Below are 18,537 nucleotides of genomic sequence, written 5' to 3'. Positions count from 1 at the left end.
GTGTTGGGGGTACCTCATGAGGGAAGGAGGGGGGGGTGGTGGGGCTCCCCCCCCCCCCAAATCAGGACCCCCCCGCGCCCCGCCCCTCCCCCCCCCCCGGGGCTTTTTAAGAAAAGAAAAGAAAAGCAAAAAAAAAATATTAAGGAAAATCCCCCCCCCGGCCCCTCCCCCCCCCTTGTCCTGATTTTTTTTTTGTTTTTAATAAACACAGAAAAAAAAAAGCACATTTAAAAGGAACAACTCGGGGGGGGGGGGCCCCCCCCCCGTGTCCATCCCCCCCCTCCCCGGAGCCATCCCGGGGGGGGTGCTCTGGGGGCGCCCCGGCTCCCCCCCAAGTTGGGGGGGGGGCAAGGCTGAGGTGGTGTGTGTGTGTGTGTGTGTGTGTGTCCCCATGAGCCCCAGTGGGAGATGGGGGCTGAGGGGGGGCCATAAAGGGTGGGGGGGACCCCCCGGGGGTGGCATTAAGGGAGTGACGTGGGCCCTGGGGCTGGGCCCCATGGGGGGGGGGCATGGGGGGGTACCCCAAGAAGCTGGTACCCACAGCGGTGGCCCTGGGGCTGCATTGGGTGGCTCATGCCCGCCCCCCCCCCCCAAGAGCTGCCCCTTTCACCCCTAAAGCCACAGTGGGGGGGGGGACACGGGGCCACCCCCCCTTCCCCCCCCCATCAATTTTCCACAAAACCCACAAAAAACCCGATTTTTATTAATTTTTGCTCTGGTTTATTCTGTTGCGGGCGCTGGGGGGGGGGGGGGGCTCCTCTCCCATCCCCCCCCCTCGGCTGCTCCATCCCCCAATGCGGGGGGCGGGGGGGCGCTTTTTTTTTGCCTTTTTCTTCCTTTTTTTTCCTTTTCTTCGCTTTTTTTTTGCCTTTTTTTTTTTCCTCATTTTCCCCTTTTTTACCAAGGTCGGGTCTAACTCTAGGGGGGGGGGGGGGGGGGCGGGATTCCATCAGGAACATAAAAAAAGCCCCAAAATTGGGGCGGGGGGGAGGCAAGGGGGGGTTTAGTGTAGAAGAGGCGTATTTACAGGTATTAACATGCGGACAATGAGGTTACACTATGGGGAGTACAACATCGAGGAGGGGGGTAAAAATAACGGGGGGGGGTGGTAAAAAATAAAGGGGGGGGGGAATTAATAAAGGAGGGAAACAAAACACCCCCACGGGGAAAAAACAATAAAAATCCCAAAGAAAGGATGAGTTTAAGGCGTAAAAAGTGTATAAAAAATAACACGGGGGGGGCACGGGGGGGTCGGGCCCCCCCCTGGGTCTATGTACAGGCGCCCGGGGCCGGCAGGCACAAGGCAAAGTGAGTGTCCCCGCCCCAAACTAATAGAGATTTGGGGGGGGGGGGTATGGGAAAAGGGGGGGCCCAGCGGCTGCTTCTGCCCTTGAAGGGCCCCCCCCGAAATAAAACCGCAATAAAAACCCAAACCAACCCCCCCAAAACGTTTCAAACCAAAGCGGGGGCCCCTGCTCAGTCCTGGGGGGGGGGGGCAGCGGTGGGACCCCCCCAGCTGCGGGTGTTTCGCCGCCCGGGGGCTCGTTCCTGGTTTGTAGCAGCACCAAGTTCTTGGCCAATAAATATATATATATATTTGTATCCAAACTGGGGGGGGGGGAACACAACCCCCCCTTTGCCCCCCCCACCTCGTTATCCCCCCCCCCCCAAAAAACCAAACCAAACCGCAGAGGTTCAAAGTGCTCCGAAACCGTCTTTGGGCATCACCAAACCTGCGGGGACACGGCCCCGGGGCTGCGGGGGGGGGGGGGGGGGGGGGCTGCTTCCTCCTCCTCCTCTTCCTCCTCATGGCGGGGGGGGGGGTGATCCTGTCCGTGCCCCCCCCCCCTCCGCGCTCCAAGCCCCGCTGGCGGCCCCGTTAGATGAGGGAGATCCGTACGGGAATGCCGGGAGACTCCGTCCTCTGCGGCGAGTGCTGGCTGACGAGGTGCTCCACCACCGTGTGCTTGGACATGTGCTTCATCAGGTAGGTCTCCTGCGGGGGGGGCACGGTCAGTGATGGGGGGGGGGGGGGAGTTTTGGGGGGTTCTGGGGGGGTTTGATGGTCAGTGATGGGGTGGGGGGGGAGTTTTGGGGGGTTCTGGGGGGGTTTGATGGTCAGTGATGGGGTGGGGGGGGAGTTTTGGGGGGTCAGTGATAGGGTTGGGGAGGTTTTGGAGGGTTCTGAAGGGGTTCTGATGGTCGGTGATGGGGTTTGGGGGGGTGATGGGGTTGGGGGGGGTCAGTGATGGTTGGGGGTTTTGGTAGGTTCTGGGTTAGAGGAGTTCTGGGGGGAGTCTGGGGGTGTTTTGGGGGATTCTTATGGTCAGTGATGGTTAGGGGAAGGGTTTTGGGGTGTTTTAGGGTGTTCTGGAGGGGGGGTTGGGGGGTCAGTGATGAGGTTGGGGGGGTTTTGGGGAGTTCTGGGGGGTTTTGATGGTCAGTGATGGGTTTTGGGGGGGTTCTGGGGGGTTTTGATGGTCAGTGATGGGGTTTGGGGGGGGTCAGTGATAGGGTTGGGGAGGTTTCGGAGGGTTCTGATGGGGTTTTGATGGTCGGTGATGGGGTTTGGGGGGGTGATGGGGTTGGGGGGGTCAGTGATGGTTGGGGGGGTTTGGTAGGTTCTGGGTTAGGGGGATTCTGGGGGTGTTTTGGGGGGTTCTCATGGTCAGTGATTGGGTTTTGGGGGTCAGTGATGGTTATAGGAAGGGTTTAGGGGTGTTTTAGGGTGTTCTGGGGGGGTTTGGGTGATAAGGTTGAGGGTGTTTTGGGGGGTTCTGGGGGGTTTTGATGGTCAGTGATGGGGTTTGGGGGGGTGATGGGGTTGGGGGGGGTCAGTGATGGTTGGGGGGTTTTGGCAGGTTCTAGGGTCCTGGGGGGCTTGGGGGTGTTTTGGGGGTTCTCATGGTCAGTGATGGGGTTTGGGGGCTCAGTGGTGCTTGGGGGTATTCTGAGGGGGTTTGAAGGTCAGTGATATTTGGGGGTCGGGGGGCTCAGTGATGGTTATGGGAAGGGTGTGGGGGTGTTTTAGGGTGTTCGGGGGGGTATGATGGTCAGTTATGGGTTTTGGGGGGTCACTGATGGGGTTTGGGGTGTTTTGGGGGTTCTGGGCAGGTTTTGGGGTTTGTTCGGGGGCTTTCTGGGGGTTTCTAATGGTCAGTGATGGGGTCGGGGGGGGTTGGAGTGTTTTGGGAGGTTCTGGGGTGTTTTGATGGTCAGTGATGGGGTTGGGGAGGTTTTGGGGGGTTCTGATGGGGTTTTGATGGGTTGGAGGATTCTGGGGGTGTTCTGGGGTGTTTAGGGTGGATTTCAGGGTGTTATGGGGTGTTTTAGGCGGTGTCAATGGGGTGTTTGGGGGTGTTTTGGGAGTGGGTTGGGGGTGTTTCAGGGTGTTCTGGGATGGTTTGGGTGGGTTTCAGGATGTTACGGGGTGTTTTAAGGACTGTTAATGGGGTGGTTTGGGGGTGTTATAGGGTGTTTTGGGTGTGTTTTTGGGGTGGTTTGGGTGTTTTGGGGGTGTTTTGGGGTGTTCTGGGGTGTTTAGGATGGATTTCAGGGTACTATGGGGTGTTTTAGGTGGTGTAATGGGGTGGTTTGGGTGGTTTTGGGGTGTTTTAGGGGGTGTTATGGGGTGTTTTAGGGGGTGTTATGGGGTGTTTCAGGGTGTTCTGGGGTGTTTCAGGGTGTTTTGGGGTGTTATGGGGTGTTCTGGGGTGGTTTAGGTCGTGTTTCGGGGTGTTCTGGGGTGTTTCAGGGTGTTCTGGGGTGTTTAGGGGGTGTTTCGGGGTGGTTTGAGTGGTTTTGGGGTGTTTTAGGGGGTGTTCTGGGGTGTTTCAGGGTGTTTTGGGGTGTTATGGGGTGTTCTGGGGTGTTTTGGGGATGTTTTAGGGGGTGTTTCGGGGTGCGGGCTCTCACCGAGGTGTATGCGCGGCCGCACATGCTGCAGCAATAGGCCTTGGCGTGTTTGATGGCGTGAGCCGAGAGGTGGATCTGCAGCGAGGCCGAGTCCGTGTACGCCCGGTAGCAGTTGGGGCACTTGTAGGGTTTGTCCTTGTTGTGCTGGCGCTGGTGGGACTGCGGAGTGGCACCGGGGGGGTCACGGCAGCCACGACCCCCCCTGCCCCACACTGGGGGGGCCCTGGTGCCCCCAAATCCCGCCCCCCCTCCCCGAGGTGCCCCCCCGGTGCTGACCTGGAGGTTGGAGAGTTGTGTGAAGGCCTTCTCGCAGCCGGGGTGCGGGCACTTGTAGGGTCTGTCGCCCGTGTGGATTCTGCAGGGGGGGGACACGTCGGGTCACACTGTCCCACCACTGTGGCACCAGGGACCAGGGGGGGTCACAGCCACAGCAGCGACAAGTGACGGGGCACCGGGGAGATGTGGGGCTGAGCAGGGAGGGCTGGGGGTGACGAACACGGTGGGGATGATGAAGGTGCTGGAGATGGGGAGGGAGTGGGGATGATGAAGATAGTGGGGACAATAAGAGAAGGAGGAACAGATGAGCGTGGTGGGGATGAAGAAGGTGGTGGGGATGATGAGCACAGTGGGGACAATGAGGCCGTGGGGACAATAAGGGTGGTGGGAACAGATGAGTGTGGTGGGGATGATGAAGGTGCAGGAGATGATGAGTGTGGTGAGGACGGACTGGCGTGGTGGGGACCATGGTGGGGCAAATGAAGATGGTGGGGATGATGAGGGCAATGGGGATGATAATGTGGTAGGGATGGATGAGCATGGTGGGAATGATGAAGGGGATGGAGATGATGAGCATGGTGGGGATGACAAAGGTGAGGCCAATAAGCATGGTGGGGACAGACAAGTGCAATGGGGATGAAGAAGGTGGTGGGGATGATGAGCATGGTGAAGATGGATTGGTGTGGCGGGGACAGACGACCATGGTGGGGTTAGTGGAGGTGGTGGAGACTAAGAAGGTGGTGGAGATGATGAACGTGGTGGGGATTATGAGCATAGCGGGGATGGACGAGTATGGCAGGGGCGAAGAAGGTGGTGGGGACAATGAGCAGAGTGGAGATGATGAGTGTGATGGAGATGATAAGCATGGTGGGGACAATGAAGGTGGTAGAGGCTATGAAGGTGGTAGGGATGATGAAGATGGTGAAGATCGATTGGCGTGGTGGGGAGAGATGACCACGGTGGGATTGATGCAGATGGGGATGATGAGCGTGGTGGGGATGGATGAGCATGGCAGGGATGAAGAATGTGGCAGGGACAATGAGCACAGTGGACATGGAGGAGCATGGTGGGATTATGAAGGTGCTGGAGGTGATGAGCGTGGTGAAGATGTGGTGGGATCAATAAAGGTTGTGGAGAAGATGAGCACTGTGGGGATGATGAGGGCAACGGGAACAACAGGCATGGTGGGAATGGACGAGCAGGGCAGGGATGAAGAAGGTGATGGAAACAATGAGCGCTGTGGAGGTGATGAGCGTGGTGGGGATGATGAAGGCAGAGGGGAGGATCAGCACGGTGGGGACAGTGAAGGTGGTAGAGACTATGAAAGCGGTGTGAGGCGTCCCTGCCCATGGCAGGGGGTTGGAACTAGATGATCTTAAGGTCCTTTCCAACCCAAAGCAGTCTGTGATTCTAGGATTCCATGATGAAAGTGCGGGAGATGAGGAGTGTGGTGAGGATGGATTGGTGCGATGGGGATGGATGACAATCGTGAGGTCAATGAAGATGATGGGGATGATAAGCACAGTGGGGTCAATGAAGGTGGTGGAGATGATGAGCATGGTAGGGATGATGAGTGTGGTGGGCATGGATGAGTATGGCAGGGATGAAGAAAGTGGTGGGGATGATGAGCACAGTGGAGATGATGAGCGTGATGGGGATGATGAGCATGGTGGGGACAATGAAGGTGGCAGGGATGATGAAGGTACTCAAAATGATGAGCATGGTGAAGATGGATTGGCGTGGTGGGGACGGATGACCATGGTGGGACTGATGAAGTGATGGGGATGATGAGCATGGTGGGGATGATGAAGGTGCTGAAGATGATGAGCCTGGTGGGGATGGATTGGCGTGGTGGGATTAATGAAGGTCGTGGAGAATGAGCATTATGGGGATGATGAGGGCAACAGGGACAATAAGCATGGTGGGAATGGATGAGCAGGGCAGGGATGAAGAAGGTGGTGGGGTCAGTGAGCACAGTGGAGATGATGAGCATGGTGGGGATGACGAAGGCAGAGGGGATGATGAGCGTGGTTGGAACAATGAAGGTGGCAGAGACTACAAAAAGTGGTAGCAATGATGAAGGTGCAGGAGATGATCGGTGTGGTGAGGATGGACTGGTGTGGCGGGGACAGATGACCATGGTGGGGTCAATGAAGACAGCGGGATGATGAAGGCAATGGCGATGATGAGAGTGGTGGGGATGGAGAAGGTGACGGGGACAATGAGCACAGTAGAGATGGATGAGCATGGCGGGGACGATAAAGGTGCTAGAGATGACAAGTGTGGTGGGGACGGATGACCATGGTGGAGTCAATGAAGATGGTGGGGACAATGAGCATGGTGAGGACGGATTGTCGTGGTGGGGTCAATGAAGGTGGGGGGTCAATGAAAGTGGTGGGGACAATGGGCATGGTGGGGACAGATTGTCGTGGTGGGGTCAATGAAGGTGGGGGGTCAATGAAAGTGGTGGGGACAATGGGCATGGAGGGGACAGATTGGTGTGGTGGGGTCAATGAAGGTGGTGGGGATGATGAAGGTGGTGGGGACGGACAAGTATGGAGCGGATGGAGAAGGTCACGGGGACAACGAGCATGGAGAGGACACCAAGTGTGTCACGAGAGACGCCGGGTGCAGACCCCACCACCCCCAAAGGGAAGCCAGGTCTGGGGGTGTCCGGGGGCCGCCGTGCCCTCACCGGGTGTGCTGCTGGAGGTGGGAGAGCTGCCGGAAGGACTTCTCGCAGTAGGAGCAGTGGTAGGGTTTGACGCCCAGGTGGATGCGCAGGTGCTGGGCCAGGTAGGAGGCGTTGGCGAAGGACTTGGAGCAATGGGGGCACTTGTGGGGCTTGGCCTCGGTGTGCGACTTGGAGTGGATCTGCATCTCCGACTTGGTGAAGAACGTCAAGGGGCAGACCTTACACCTGGAGGGGGGGCGCGAGAACCCCGCAGGGACCGGGCTGGGCTGGGGGGGGGGCACCCCGCCGGCCCCCCGGCCCCCCCGAGCGGGTTGGGGGGTGCCTACCTGTACGTCTTGCCCTCTTTGGCGGTCTCCCCCGAGGCCAGGATGGGATAGGGCACCACCAGGACCGGCGGTCCCGAGGGATTTTCTGCCTTGATCTTCTTACGGCCCCGCTCGGCCTTGGGTGCCCCCAGCAAGCCATGGCCCTGGATTGTCTTTATGGAGTCGAGGAGGGGGGGGCTGGTGATTCCTGAGATTAGGGTGGGCGAGGAGGCGATGAGGCGGCTCTGGCTGGTGGACGTGGGGGTCGACGGCGTGGTGGTCCCCGTCCCCGTGCTGGATTCGGAGGTGCTGACCGCGGGCGCGCGGGACGCCAGCCCCAACCCTGGGGAGTAAAGAGAATCCAGGGGGGGTTGTGTGTTCATTTTGGAGGGGGGGTCCCCCCCACTTTCTCTCCCAGCAGGGTCCTAAATAGAGGGGAACACCCCCCAGGAGGCTTTACCTGTGACGGTGCTGGTGGCCGGCCGCGCGTGCAGGGCCACGTCGGGCTGGGGCACGGCCTGAGGGTGCAGCCCGGGGACCTGCTGCAGTTTGGGCAGGGACATGATGGCCTGGCTGCCATCGGCGGGCGACGGCGGCACCAGCAGCGGCTGCTGCGATGCCACCGACGTGGGGGGCAAGTGCGGGGGCCGGATCTTCTCCGCCATCAACTGCTCCTTGATTTTGTTGATCAGGACCAGGTTGTCCAGCTGGTGGCATGGGGAGACACAGAGGTGGGTCAGCGGGACCCCCAGCTTCCCTCGTGTCCCGCTCCATGCCTGTCCTTCCCGGCTGGGGGGGGGGGTCCTACCTGGCTGGGCATGGTGGGGGGGGGTGGCCAGAAGTAGGGGTTGTTGAAGCGAGGCTCCGCCATCCTGCAGGGAGAGACGGGAATGGTTATGGAATGGCACCGGACACCGCACGGATCCCATCTCCCGCCTCCCCCTGGGGGCTCAGACCCCAGCAACCCCCAAAACCACAACCCTGGAAGCAGGCAGGGAGCAGGCAGGGCTGGGACCCCCCCCCTCCAGCATCCAGGCAATTCCTGCAGGATCAGAGCCTGCCTGGAAGACCCCGAAACACCAGCGAGGATGCGATTTGTCAAGGGGGAAGGGAGGGTGTGGAATTTGGGAGGAAAACCCCAAATCTGCTGCTCCTCCAGTATCTCCAGGAGGGATGAGAGGCGGGTGGGACGCTGCCATGGGACAGGGCGAGCAGGACGGCGGCACATCGGACCCAAAGCCAACGCTGGGCGAATCCTGCTGATCCCACCACCCAAAACAAGCCCCCCCCAAGCAAAGCGACCGGCGACAGCCACAAGCAGCTCAGCAGAACCACAGCACAACCAGCACAGCGGGACCGGGAGGTTTACTGAGACACTTCCAACGTTTTGGGGACATTAATTGGAAATTAACTCAAAATTAACTCAAAATCCATCTTTGGATAACGGGAAACAGCCGAGAGGGGATGGGGAGAAGACGACACCGGTGTGAACGGGCATCACCGCACCACAAAGCGCGGTGCCCTGGGTTTGAGGGTCAAGTGTACCCCGGTGGAATGCATCAGAGCGGTCCCATGGGAGCTGTAACATAAACCGGGATGCTGGGATCAACCAGGCCGGTGCCTCCGGCACAGCACATCCCAAAAGCCTTTGGGGTGGTGGGATGTGCGGCAGAGAACCAGCAGCCGGGGGAACCGAGGTAGGGAGAGCCCCTGGGCTCCTGCATCCGGGAGCATCCCTGCTCCCACAGAAAGCCCCCTCCAGGCTCGGTTTTGGGGGGAAGCCCTGGCGATCCGGCGCAGGAACAGGCGCGTTTTGGGGTGACCAACGTGCCGGCGGCTGTCGGCAGCACCGAGGAACAGGAACCATTTCCACGGCAGATCCCAACCAAACATCCCCTTTCCCTCCTCAAACCGCTCCCGGCTTCCCGTGCCCCAAATTTGGGGGGTTTGGAGCAAAACCAGACCCGGATCCTTGCAATAGCAGTTGGGTTTCCCCCCATTTTCTCTCCATCCACTGTATCCACCAGCATCTCCGTGGAAGCAGAGCTGGGAGTCCCGCTCTGGGATTGGGAAGGCGCTTCCCCACACGCCCACCACCAGCTACCCTATAGTTATATATGTACCCATGTGCTGCCCACGCTGTGCCTTTCCCCACTGTCTGCCTATATATATAACATAAGATCACTCGGGATGCGGAGCACGGGATGGGGGGCTCCGGGATGAGGGGGTGACGGCAAGAGGGGCTAAAAGAAGAGGTGGCAACAGGGAAAACTCCCTCTGGGAGTGCTGGGGACAGGCTCCGGGCACCCCGGTCCGAACCCCACGGCACCGGCTCCGGCGGCACCCCGCGGCGTGGGAAAACAGGAAGCGGGAGCTATGATTAGAAAAGGGAGTTTTGGAGCCGCGCTCCATCACAGCAGGTGCTCTGCGACCTCCCTCTGTCCTTCCCATCCATCCATCCATCCATCCATCCATCCATCCATCCATCCATCCACCCATCCTTCTCCCTGTCCCAACAGCACGCCAGGCTCCAATGGAGCCATCAGTGGCACCAAGAAGGATGGAAAGTGCCCAAACCATCACCGGGATGCAGCAGGAACCACTGTGACCAGCCCCAGGAGCTCTGGTGTGGACCCGAAGCGGGTGGCAAAGGGTATTTTGGGGAGGAAAGCACAAATATCCCGTGTCCCCGCTCCTCACCTCCTCCTGGGGAGGTCTTGTAAATAAATGATCGAGGATTTGGAAAAGCTGGGACCTGCCCGGAAGAAAGGGGGAAGGAATGGTCGGCGTGCCAAAACCACTGAGAAAAGAAGGAGAAAATCCCTGTTCCTGTGGCGATTTGATGCTGGAATGTTTCATCGGGAGCGAGCGCAGCGGCTGCCCCCTCTCCCGGGCTGGGATGGCTGGGGAGGGAGCGGAAAGCAGATGGGGTAAACATTAAATATATATATATATATATAAAAACCCTCCCTTTTTCTATATTCTCAGCTAACTATGAAAAATGGAAGCTGACACGCAGCAAACGGAGGAAAAAAAGGGAAGAAAATCCATTAAAATGGAAACGATGAGGGGTGGGAATGCTGCAGCGCGGCTCTGCCGGACACGGAGGGGTGTTGGGGCTCTCCCTGCACCCCCGTTTTTGGCTGGGCAGGGGGAACCCCTTCCCCTGGTAATAGCTCTCCAGTGGCACCAGGCATCTCCCGGGCAAGAGCAAGGGGATGCCGAAGGGTGTCCCGAGGGATGAGGGTGGGTGCAAAAGGCATGGCAGCCACCGAGCGGGCACGGCCGGAGCGGAGGGATGTGGCAGAGGAAGCGGGAAGATGCAGAGCGCCGCAAAGCCAGGGGCTGAACCCCGAATTCCCGCAGAACGGCATCGCCACAGCAGCCGGCCGAGGAGGGGGGGTAAAGGCGGCAGCGTCTCGGGTGACCCTAAAAAAGCCCAAACCTCACGTTCCTCCGCAGGCCCGGGGCAGGAAGAGCGTGAGAAGCCACAAAGCCGGGGCGAGGGGGGATGCTGAGGGAGGACGGGGTGCGGCGGTGGCGAGGTACCGGTGCGACGCCGGTGGTTTGGTACTCACAGGCTGGCCTCAGAAGCCAGGTGGCCGCAGCTGCCTGGGGAGACGTGTCGATGAGGCTCCAGATTGATGGGAGGTAGATGATGGCACGGGTGGGCACGAGCTCACTACAGCCTTCCAACTTCCTACCCAACTGCCGCTAAGTCAAGCTACAGTTCTCTAGGGAACGCCTCTACCTTGGCAGCCCTCTCTGTCTCGCCTTCGCTGAAATAAAAAGAAACAAGAGATTTCTTTTCACGGCACCGCCGAGGGAAAAGGGGCAGCTCCCGGGGCCCGGCAACCCTGAGGGCAGCAAGTGAGCACCAGCAAACGGGGAAGGGGGGGGCTGGCAGGGGTTTGGGGGTATCTAAACGTGCCCTCCATAGAGCCCTCGGCGTCCCCAACCGCAGCGTCGTGTCCCGGCGGCAGCACCGGGGCGCGCATCCCCATCACCCTCCCCGTGCCAAGCGGCGAGCGCAGCAAAGCCGACGGGACGGCGCGGCGGGCGAGAGCCAAGCGGGGTGCAGGGCTCCTCTGTGCGTGTGTGTCCCCCCCAAACCCCAGCACACGCCATGGGGCAGAGCGGGGACGGTGACATACCCGTGTCCGCAGCACCGCCGGCGGCTGGGCGAGGGCAGAACCCGGCTCTGCCCTGCGCCGTGCCTCAGTTTCCCCCAAGCCACAAGGCCACGGCCCCTCTTTCCCCACTCAGGACACGGTCATACACCCCTCAAACACCAACGGGGTTTGCCTGGAGCAGGGGGTTCTTTGGGGGGAAAGTGAGTGTCCCTCCGCCAAAACCCCATCCCAGAGCCGCCGGGGTGCGAAGCGGCACCCGGCCCCATCCATGGGGGACTGAACTCATCCCGAAGGGATGAACCCCCAAAGCAGAGGGTGCAGAAACAACAGGCAAGACCCGAAACCCCCATCGCTCGGGGCGGGGGGGACACACGGACCGCGCGCCAGAAGAATTCACCCAAGATGGAACCAATTAAACCCCCCGCTTCCGCCCCCCGAAGGGCCGCTCGCTGGTGGTTCTCCTGCGGCTTTCCAGCCAAATCCAGCCCCAGATGAGCCCTGAGGAAAACCCCATCCTGGAATGGGGGTCCCCGTGTGGGAAAGGGTGGGGGGGTGCGGGGATGAGGAGCCAAGCAAAGGGGGAGGCGAAGCCGTGCTGGGGAGCACCAAAGAGGGGGAACAGGGAGGCGACGCTCCTGAAAGATGGGGTTGAAGCACTGTCTGTCTGTCCCATCACCAATGGGGACACGGGGACACCCCACAGGGAAACCCGGCGCTTGTGGGGTGACGCTCGCGCTGGACGCAGGGCCCCCCAAAACACACCGGTGCTGGGGAGGGGGTTACGTGCTCCCCCAGACCCCCTAAAACAGACCAGCAAAGGCAAAGCCAGCACCCACAAACCAGCCAGATTGGGGTGGGGGGCAACCAGCCCCCCCCAAAGCAGCCAGGAGAGCACCCATGGGTGACACTGCGCGCCGGCGGGTGGGGAAACCGAGGCACGGGCGGCTTGACATAGGGGGGGTGACCCCAAGGCGGCCCCGAATCCAACATGCACTTGTCGCGACATCGCACCCGCCGACCGAAAATCCACAGTTTTAAGGGAAAAACAGTAACGGGGGGGGGGGGAGTAGGTGAGGGTGGGATTTGAGGGAGAAAAGGGGGATTTTAGGCACCTAAATCCCCGTCTCGCACAACGGAAACCGCAACCAGTCACACACCGTGAGCCCACAGAGGGGCCCCCCCAAAAACCCGCCCCTGGGGAGGCCCGTAGCTGCTCACAGACCAACATATGCACACATGATAATACCTGTGCCATGACGCGCGCACATATGTTGGGCTGCATGGCGTGCGCCCGCGCCGCGCAGCACATACGTGACGATTTGGGATGTAAATACGTTGCCTACGGGGGTGATTCCCCCCCCCCTTGGCCCCCCCCGGCCCCGCAGCCGCGTGCCCACCTCTGCGAGTACTGGCGTTGCTTCCCCTTATCCGCGTCCATCTCCAGCTCTAGCTGAGACCGGGTGCCGCACGTGGGGCGTTTTTCTACGAGGGGGGACAAGGGAGGACAACTTCACACACCCCGAACCCACCGCCAGCCCCCGGCGCGCGAGATCCCGCAGCGGAGGAGGAGGAGGAGGAGGAGGAACAAAAGCGAAGCGGCTCCGACCTACCCGACCCGTGGGGACGTGGGGGTTTTCCTGAAAATAGAGAGAGAAAAAAAAAAAGGGGAAGAAAGGAAAAAAAAACAACACAGGAAAACACACAAAAAAAACCAAAACACACACACACACAGAGAGAAAGAAAGAAAAAGGAAAATAAAATAAAGAAATTAAAAAAAAAAGCAGTGGGTTTGGGGTTTGGGTTGGTTGGGGGTGTTTTTTTTTATAGCCTGCGAAGACGAGGGATGTGGAGCTGGCTGGAAAATCGGGATTGAAATCCATCCCCTCGCCCCGGACCCTCCGCCTCTCGGCAAATTGCACGCCGGGAGGGCCCCAAAACTTTTTCCCCCCCCTTCCCTCTCCACTAAAATAATCACTTTATAATCTCCAAAGGCCTCGGGCTCCATCGCCCGCCCCGGGGTTAAAAACCCCGACCGGTGCCCAATGGGGAGGGATAAACCCCCCCAAAGGAGCATCCTCCGATCTTGCAGAGAGAAAAAAAGCCATAAACCCCACAAATGAAGCCGGTCCTGGGTTAAAACCTTCACACACACACCCCCCCCCCGGGCCCCCGATGTGGCCTGGGGAAGATTAGGGATGTATAAATAGGATATGGGTGAATATCCAAGCAGACGGACAGACCTCGGTGGGCACCAAGGATTGGGTCGCTGGCTTCAGGCTGTGCCGCATTCCTGCCAAAACGCCATGTAAAAATATAGCCCCCCCCCCCCCCCCCCGCTCCACACACTCCCCTTCTTCTTCTTCTTCTTCTTCCCCATTAAAACCTTCCAGCCAGCGAGACAAAACCGGTTAATGCAGAAAGAGAGGGGAGGGAAGGGAAAAAGGGGGGTTAAAAACATAAAGAATCGAGATTATAATAACCATAAGGATAAGGATAACAACAAGCGACCCCCCCCGTGCGCTTCTTCTGCCACCCCCTGCAAGGAAAAAGCCGTGAATCCATCAAAACCCAACACCCCCCCCTCCCCAAACATGCAACATCCACAAAAATAGGTACGTTCAGCCGCAATTAACTTTTCCATTAGACCATCCAGAGGGAGAGAAAAAGGAGAAAATCCACCAAAACGGGTTATTTTTCCTGGATGTTGCCCCCCTTCCTCCCTCCTCCTTTTCCTTCTTCTTCCTTCTCGAGGGGGTGTGTGTGTGTGTGTGTGTGTGTGTTAAAAAGGAGGGGATTCGAGTGAAATAATAGTGATTTTAAAGCAGCAGAGGTGCAAAAAGGCGAAGTTTGGCGTTGAGCGAAGTTGAAACCCGGGAAGGGAGATGGGGGGGGGGGGGCTTTAAGCCTTTTTCTTGCATTTCTGTGTTTTTTAAGACACAAATGGATGGGGATGGGGATGAAGAAGGGGGGGGGGGGGGGGTTGGCCCGGCCTGGAGCTTTCCCCCCCCCACACCCCCACCACCCTACCCCACCCCCCCCGGTTTTTTTTTGCTCCCCCTCCCCCCCGCCGCCTCTCCCACATTCTCAGACGGTTTTATTAAAATTCGCAGACAAAAGGAAAACAAAAATGGCAGCCCCGGCTTATTTTTAAAACGCCAGGGCCGGGGACGCCATGTTCTGCAGCGCTGCGAGCAGTGACGGGGGGGCCGCGGGGGGAGCCGACGGAGCGAAATGCGCTGAAATACACCGAAAACACCCCAAACAACCCAAACAAACGCTGCGGGGGGGGGGGTTAGGGAAGGCTGCGCGCACGCACACACACACACACACACAAACACACACCCCCCCCCCGATGGTGCCCGAGGGGTGAAGGGGGTGTAAGGGGGGGGGTAGAAAGGGGGGATATGGAAGGAAAAGGGGGTGCGGGGAAGGCGGGGGGGGTGAGGGATAAAGAGACACTTCCTATACCAACAGCCATGCTGCCGCCGTCCGCCGCTCCGCCGCACCGAGGAAGATGGGCGCCGCCGCACCCGCCCCTGCCCCCGCCCAGCCCCGCACCGGACCCGGCCCCGGACCCGCACCCGCACCCGCAGCGCCCCCCCCCCCCCCCCACTGTGGGTACGGGTGCGGGATCGCCTCCCCTCGTCACGGGTCGCCCCAGCGGGCACCGCAGCGGAGCACACCCGCACCCCCGCCCGCACCGCGGGGCGAAGGGGAGACTCAGCGGCTCGGGCGGCTCATAGAGGGGGCTGGGAGCGCCCCTCTAACGGCGTCAGGACCCCCGTAACCGCGACAGGACCCACCGGTTCTCCTCAGCACCCCAGAACCGCCTCAGGACCTCATAACCTCCTCAGTACCCCAGAACCGCCTCAGGACCCCCATAATCGCCTCAGGACCCCCATAACCGCCTCAGGACCCCCATAACCACCTCAGCCCCCCATAACCGCCTCAGGACCCCCATAACTGCCTCAGAACCCCGTGTTCTCCTCAGCACCCCATAACCACCTCAGCACCCCCATAACTGCCTCAAGACCCCCATAACCGCCTCAGGACCCCCATAACCACCTCAGCCCCCCATAACCGCCTCAGGACCCCCATAACTGCCTCAGAACCCCGTGTTCTCCTCAGCACCCCATAACCACCTCAGCACCCCCATAACTGCCTCAAGACCCCCATAACCGCCTCAGGACCCCCATAACCACCTCAGCCCCCCATAACTGCTTCAGGACCCCCATAACCACCTCAGGACCCACCGGTTCTCCACAGCCCTCCTGGATCCCCCCAGTTCCCCCTCATATCCTCAGCCCCCCTGCAAATCTCTGCAGACCCCTATAATCTCATCAGGACCCACCGGTTCTCCTCAGCCCCCCCCATTACCCCTTCAGGACCTCGAGTTCTCCTCAGGACCCCCTGATTCCCCTCAGCCTCCCCCCGCTCCCCATTTTGTCCTCGGCTCCCCCAAATCTTCTCAGGACCCCCCATTTCCAGTTCTTCTCAGCCCCCCCATAATCACCTCAGGACCCCCTGGTTCTCCTCAGCCTTCCTGGATCCCCTCAGCCCCCCAAATCTTCTCAGGACCCCCCCAGATCCAGTTCTGCTCAGCCCCCCCAAACCTGAGCCCTCCTGGGTCCCCTCAGCCCCCCAAGTTCTCCTCAACCCCCCAGTTCCTCTCGGCTCCCCCATAACCTCCTCAGCACCCTCAGTTCCCTTCAGCCCCCCCCCATTTTCCTGAATCCCCCTGGATCCCCTCAGCCCCCCTGGTTCTTCTCAGCACCCCCAAATCTCTTCATGTCTCCTCATCCCCCCCAGTTCCCCTCAGCCCCCCTCAGGGTGTCACCCCCCATCTTTGGCTCCTCCAACCCCTTTAGGGGTCCCTACAGCCCCCATATACCTTTGGATACCTCCCATTTCGGGGTCCCCCCAAGCAGCCCCTTGGGCCTCCATCCGCTTTCTCCTCCTTTGGGGGAGCCCCTTTGTTTGCAATTTAACTTTAGTTTTCCATGGTTTTATCCCTGTGTTCCCATCTCAGCCCCTCACCCCAAATGTGGATACAGCCCATAAGGGAGGGAAAAGGGGGGGCAAATCCCACCCGGTTCCTCACCTTCCTCCCCATGGTCCGGGGAATGACGGCGCGTCTGAGTTTACAATGTAAAAATAGTTAAAAAAAGGGAAAAAATTGGATTTATTTCAAGTTTTCCCAAAGGAAAAGGTGGTGGAAGGAGAGGGATGCCCTGGATGGGTGGGCTCGTAATCAGCAAATCCAGACGATGCTTCCAAAGACATTGGTGAGGAGTGGGGAAGGACCAGGGATGTAATGGATTAGGATGGGATGGGATGAATGCGATGGGTTTGGGATGAGTTGGGTTGGGATGGGGTAAGGATGAGGATGGGATGGGTTGGGATGGGATGGATTGGGAGAAGATGAGGATAGGATGGCATGGATTGGGATGGGATGGATGGGGATGGGGTGAGGACGAAGATGAGGGTGGGATGAATGCAATGGGTTGGGATGGGATGGATTAGTTGGGGATGGTGTGAGGATGAGGATGGGATAAGATGGATTAGTTGGGGATGGGATGGGGCGGGGATGAGGATGGGATGAAATTGGGATGGGATGGGGAATAGGACGGGGTGGGATGGAACAGGTTGGGATGGGATGGAACAGGTTGGGATGGGGACAGAGTGGGGATGAGGATGGGATGAGTTGGGTGGGATGGGATCTCCACCGAGGTGCGGGCATCCATCTGTCACTGTCCTAGGATTCTCCTGGTTTGGGATGAGCTTCCAAGAGGTCTCCACCGAGGTGTGGGTGTCCCTCTGCAGTGTGGCCAAGGGCACCCCCCCAGTGGCCTCTCAGGTCTGGCCATGTCCCCAACCACCACCACCCACCCTGGATCACCCCATCACCCAACAGCTCCCCGTCTTGGAAGGTCCCGGATCCATTCATTATCCATGACAAGCAAGAATCCGCACCAGCAGCTCCAAAACCTCCCTTTTATCTCACTTTCAGGCACTGACACCCCAAACCAGGACACTGGGAGAGCCTGGAACATCCCGGAGCTTCCCTGATGTCCCTAAAGCCACCGTTGTATGTCCCTGGCGCCACCAAGTTCCCCTTTGTTGGGTTTATTTCCATCGGTGCTTTCACTTCTGCCGCAGCTTTTCCTGCCGGGGGCTTTTTGTGCCCACAATGATGCAACCGGTGGTTGGAAACCTCGGAACCATTGTAGGAGATTCCTCTTTTTTGGGAATGGGGTTCTCCAACCCCAAATCCGCACCAAAGGACACGGTGGGGGGGTCCTCCAAGGGGTGATGAGCATCTCCCGGATGGGATAAGCAACGCTCCAGGGTTTTGTTCCAACTCCACGTTGGGTGGATTTAGTATTAGGTGTGGGAAAGGGGCCCCTTTCCCGGGGAGGTGGTTGGTATGCAGGGATCAAGGATGAAATCACATAAAGATGATAAACGCGTGCCCGGCTCCATCCCGGGATGCAAACCAGAGGGAATAGCGCTCGCCTTCTGATAGAAAACACGGATCCAAGGCTGGGTTTGCCCCCGGGATAGATCCGACCGCGATTAGGAGGAGGGGAAGGCGGGAGCAGAGGGAAATCCGTGCCGTAAATCACTGCCGTGGGGCTTCGGCAAAGCTTTGGGGCTGCTGCACCTGCGTGTTCCCCCCGGCACCGCCGCTCCTTCCCATCGGCATCACCGGATCCGGCCGGTGCTTTGGGAAACCCATCAGGTTGGGTCCGTGGAAAGAGGGAGATGGTTGTGGAGGGCAACCAGGGGTGTCCCGATGGGAAATCCTGGTTCCTGAGGGGTCACACCAGGCTTCCTCAGTGTCCCCAAGTCTTTGTCCCCGGCTGCAGGTCAGCGGGCAGGAAATCCTTTGGGAAATGCCTCTCTGCAACTCCTCCATCCCGTTTCCTTCCCAAGAAATCCCTCGTTTCCCATATAAAGCTGGTGAGAGCATCCACCACCCGTCCTCCGGTGGGGAAGCAGAGGAGGTTCCCCACCACGGTGGGCACTGGTGATGCGGCATTCCCGGTGCTGCTTGGGCCGGATGCGGGTTAATCCTCATTCCTGACCTTTCCGGGTTCATGAACCCAAAAAGTGGGATTTTCACCCCAGATCCGGAGGCCCCGCGCTGCCGCTAGTGGGAGGTTTTGGGATGTTTGGTGGCAGGGAAATGAAAGCAAGGAGGTTCATGAGA

The 18,537-nt window shown here is 59.4% G+C and overlaps 1 protein-coding gene across 15 annotated transcripts; it reads right to left on the bottom strand.

Annotated features, from left to right (window-relative positions):
- Positions 1-697: 697 nt before the first annotated feature.
- On the bottom strand, positions 698-15,015 carry ZNF362 (zinc finger protein 362). Of its 15 annotated transcripts, XM_030508109.1 has the most exons (11): positions 14,793-14,856; positions 12,935-12,961; positions 12,722-12,806; positions 10,770-10,970; positions 8,000-8,063; positions 7,652-7,898; positions 7,213-7,534; positions 6,887-7,111; positions 4,192-4,270; positions 3,916-4,074; positions 698-1,996 (listed from the first exon to the last, which is right to left on the bottom strand). In XM_030508109.1, exons 5-11 carry the CDS (start codon positions 8,060-8,062, stop codon positions 1,880-1,882), a joined length of 1,212 nt encoding a protein of 403 aa, XP_030363969.1. In that variant the 5' UTR covers position 8,063; positions 10,770-10,970; positions 12,722-12,806; positions 12,935-12,961; positions 14,793-14,856; the 3' UTR covers positions 698-1,879. The 15 variants fall into 15 exon arrangements, with proteins under 15 accessions (XP_030363969.1, XP_030363968.1, XP_030363970.1 ...); XM_030508108.1 differs by lacking the exon at positions 12,935-12,961 and having other exon boundaries at positions 14,793-15,015; XM_030508110.1 differs by lacking the exon at positions 12,935-12,961 and having other exon boundaries at positions 14,797-14,852.
- Positions 15,016-18,537: the final 3,522 nt, after the last annotated feature.

The sequence above is a fragment of the Strigops habroptila genome, chromosome 16 (genome assembly GCF_004027225.2).
Source record: "Strigops habroptila isolate Jane chromosome 16, bStrHab1.2.pri, whole genome shotgun sequence".
NCBI lineage: Eukaryota > Metazoa > Chordata > Aves > Psittaciformes > Psittacidae > Strigops > Strigops habroptila.
The sequence above is the reverse complement of the archived record's forward strand: the minus strand, read 5'-3'. Positions and strand labels throughout refer to the sequence as shown.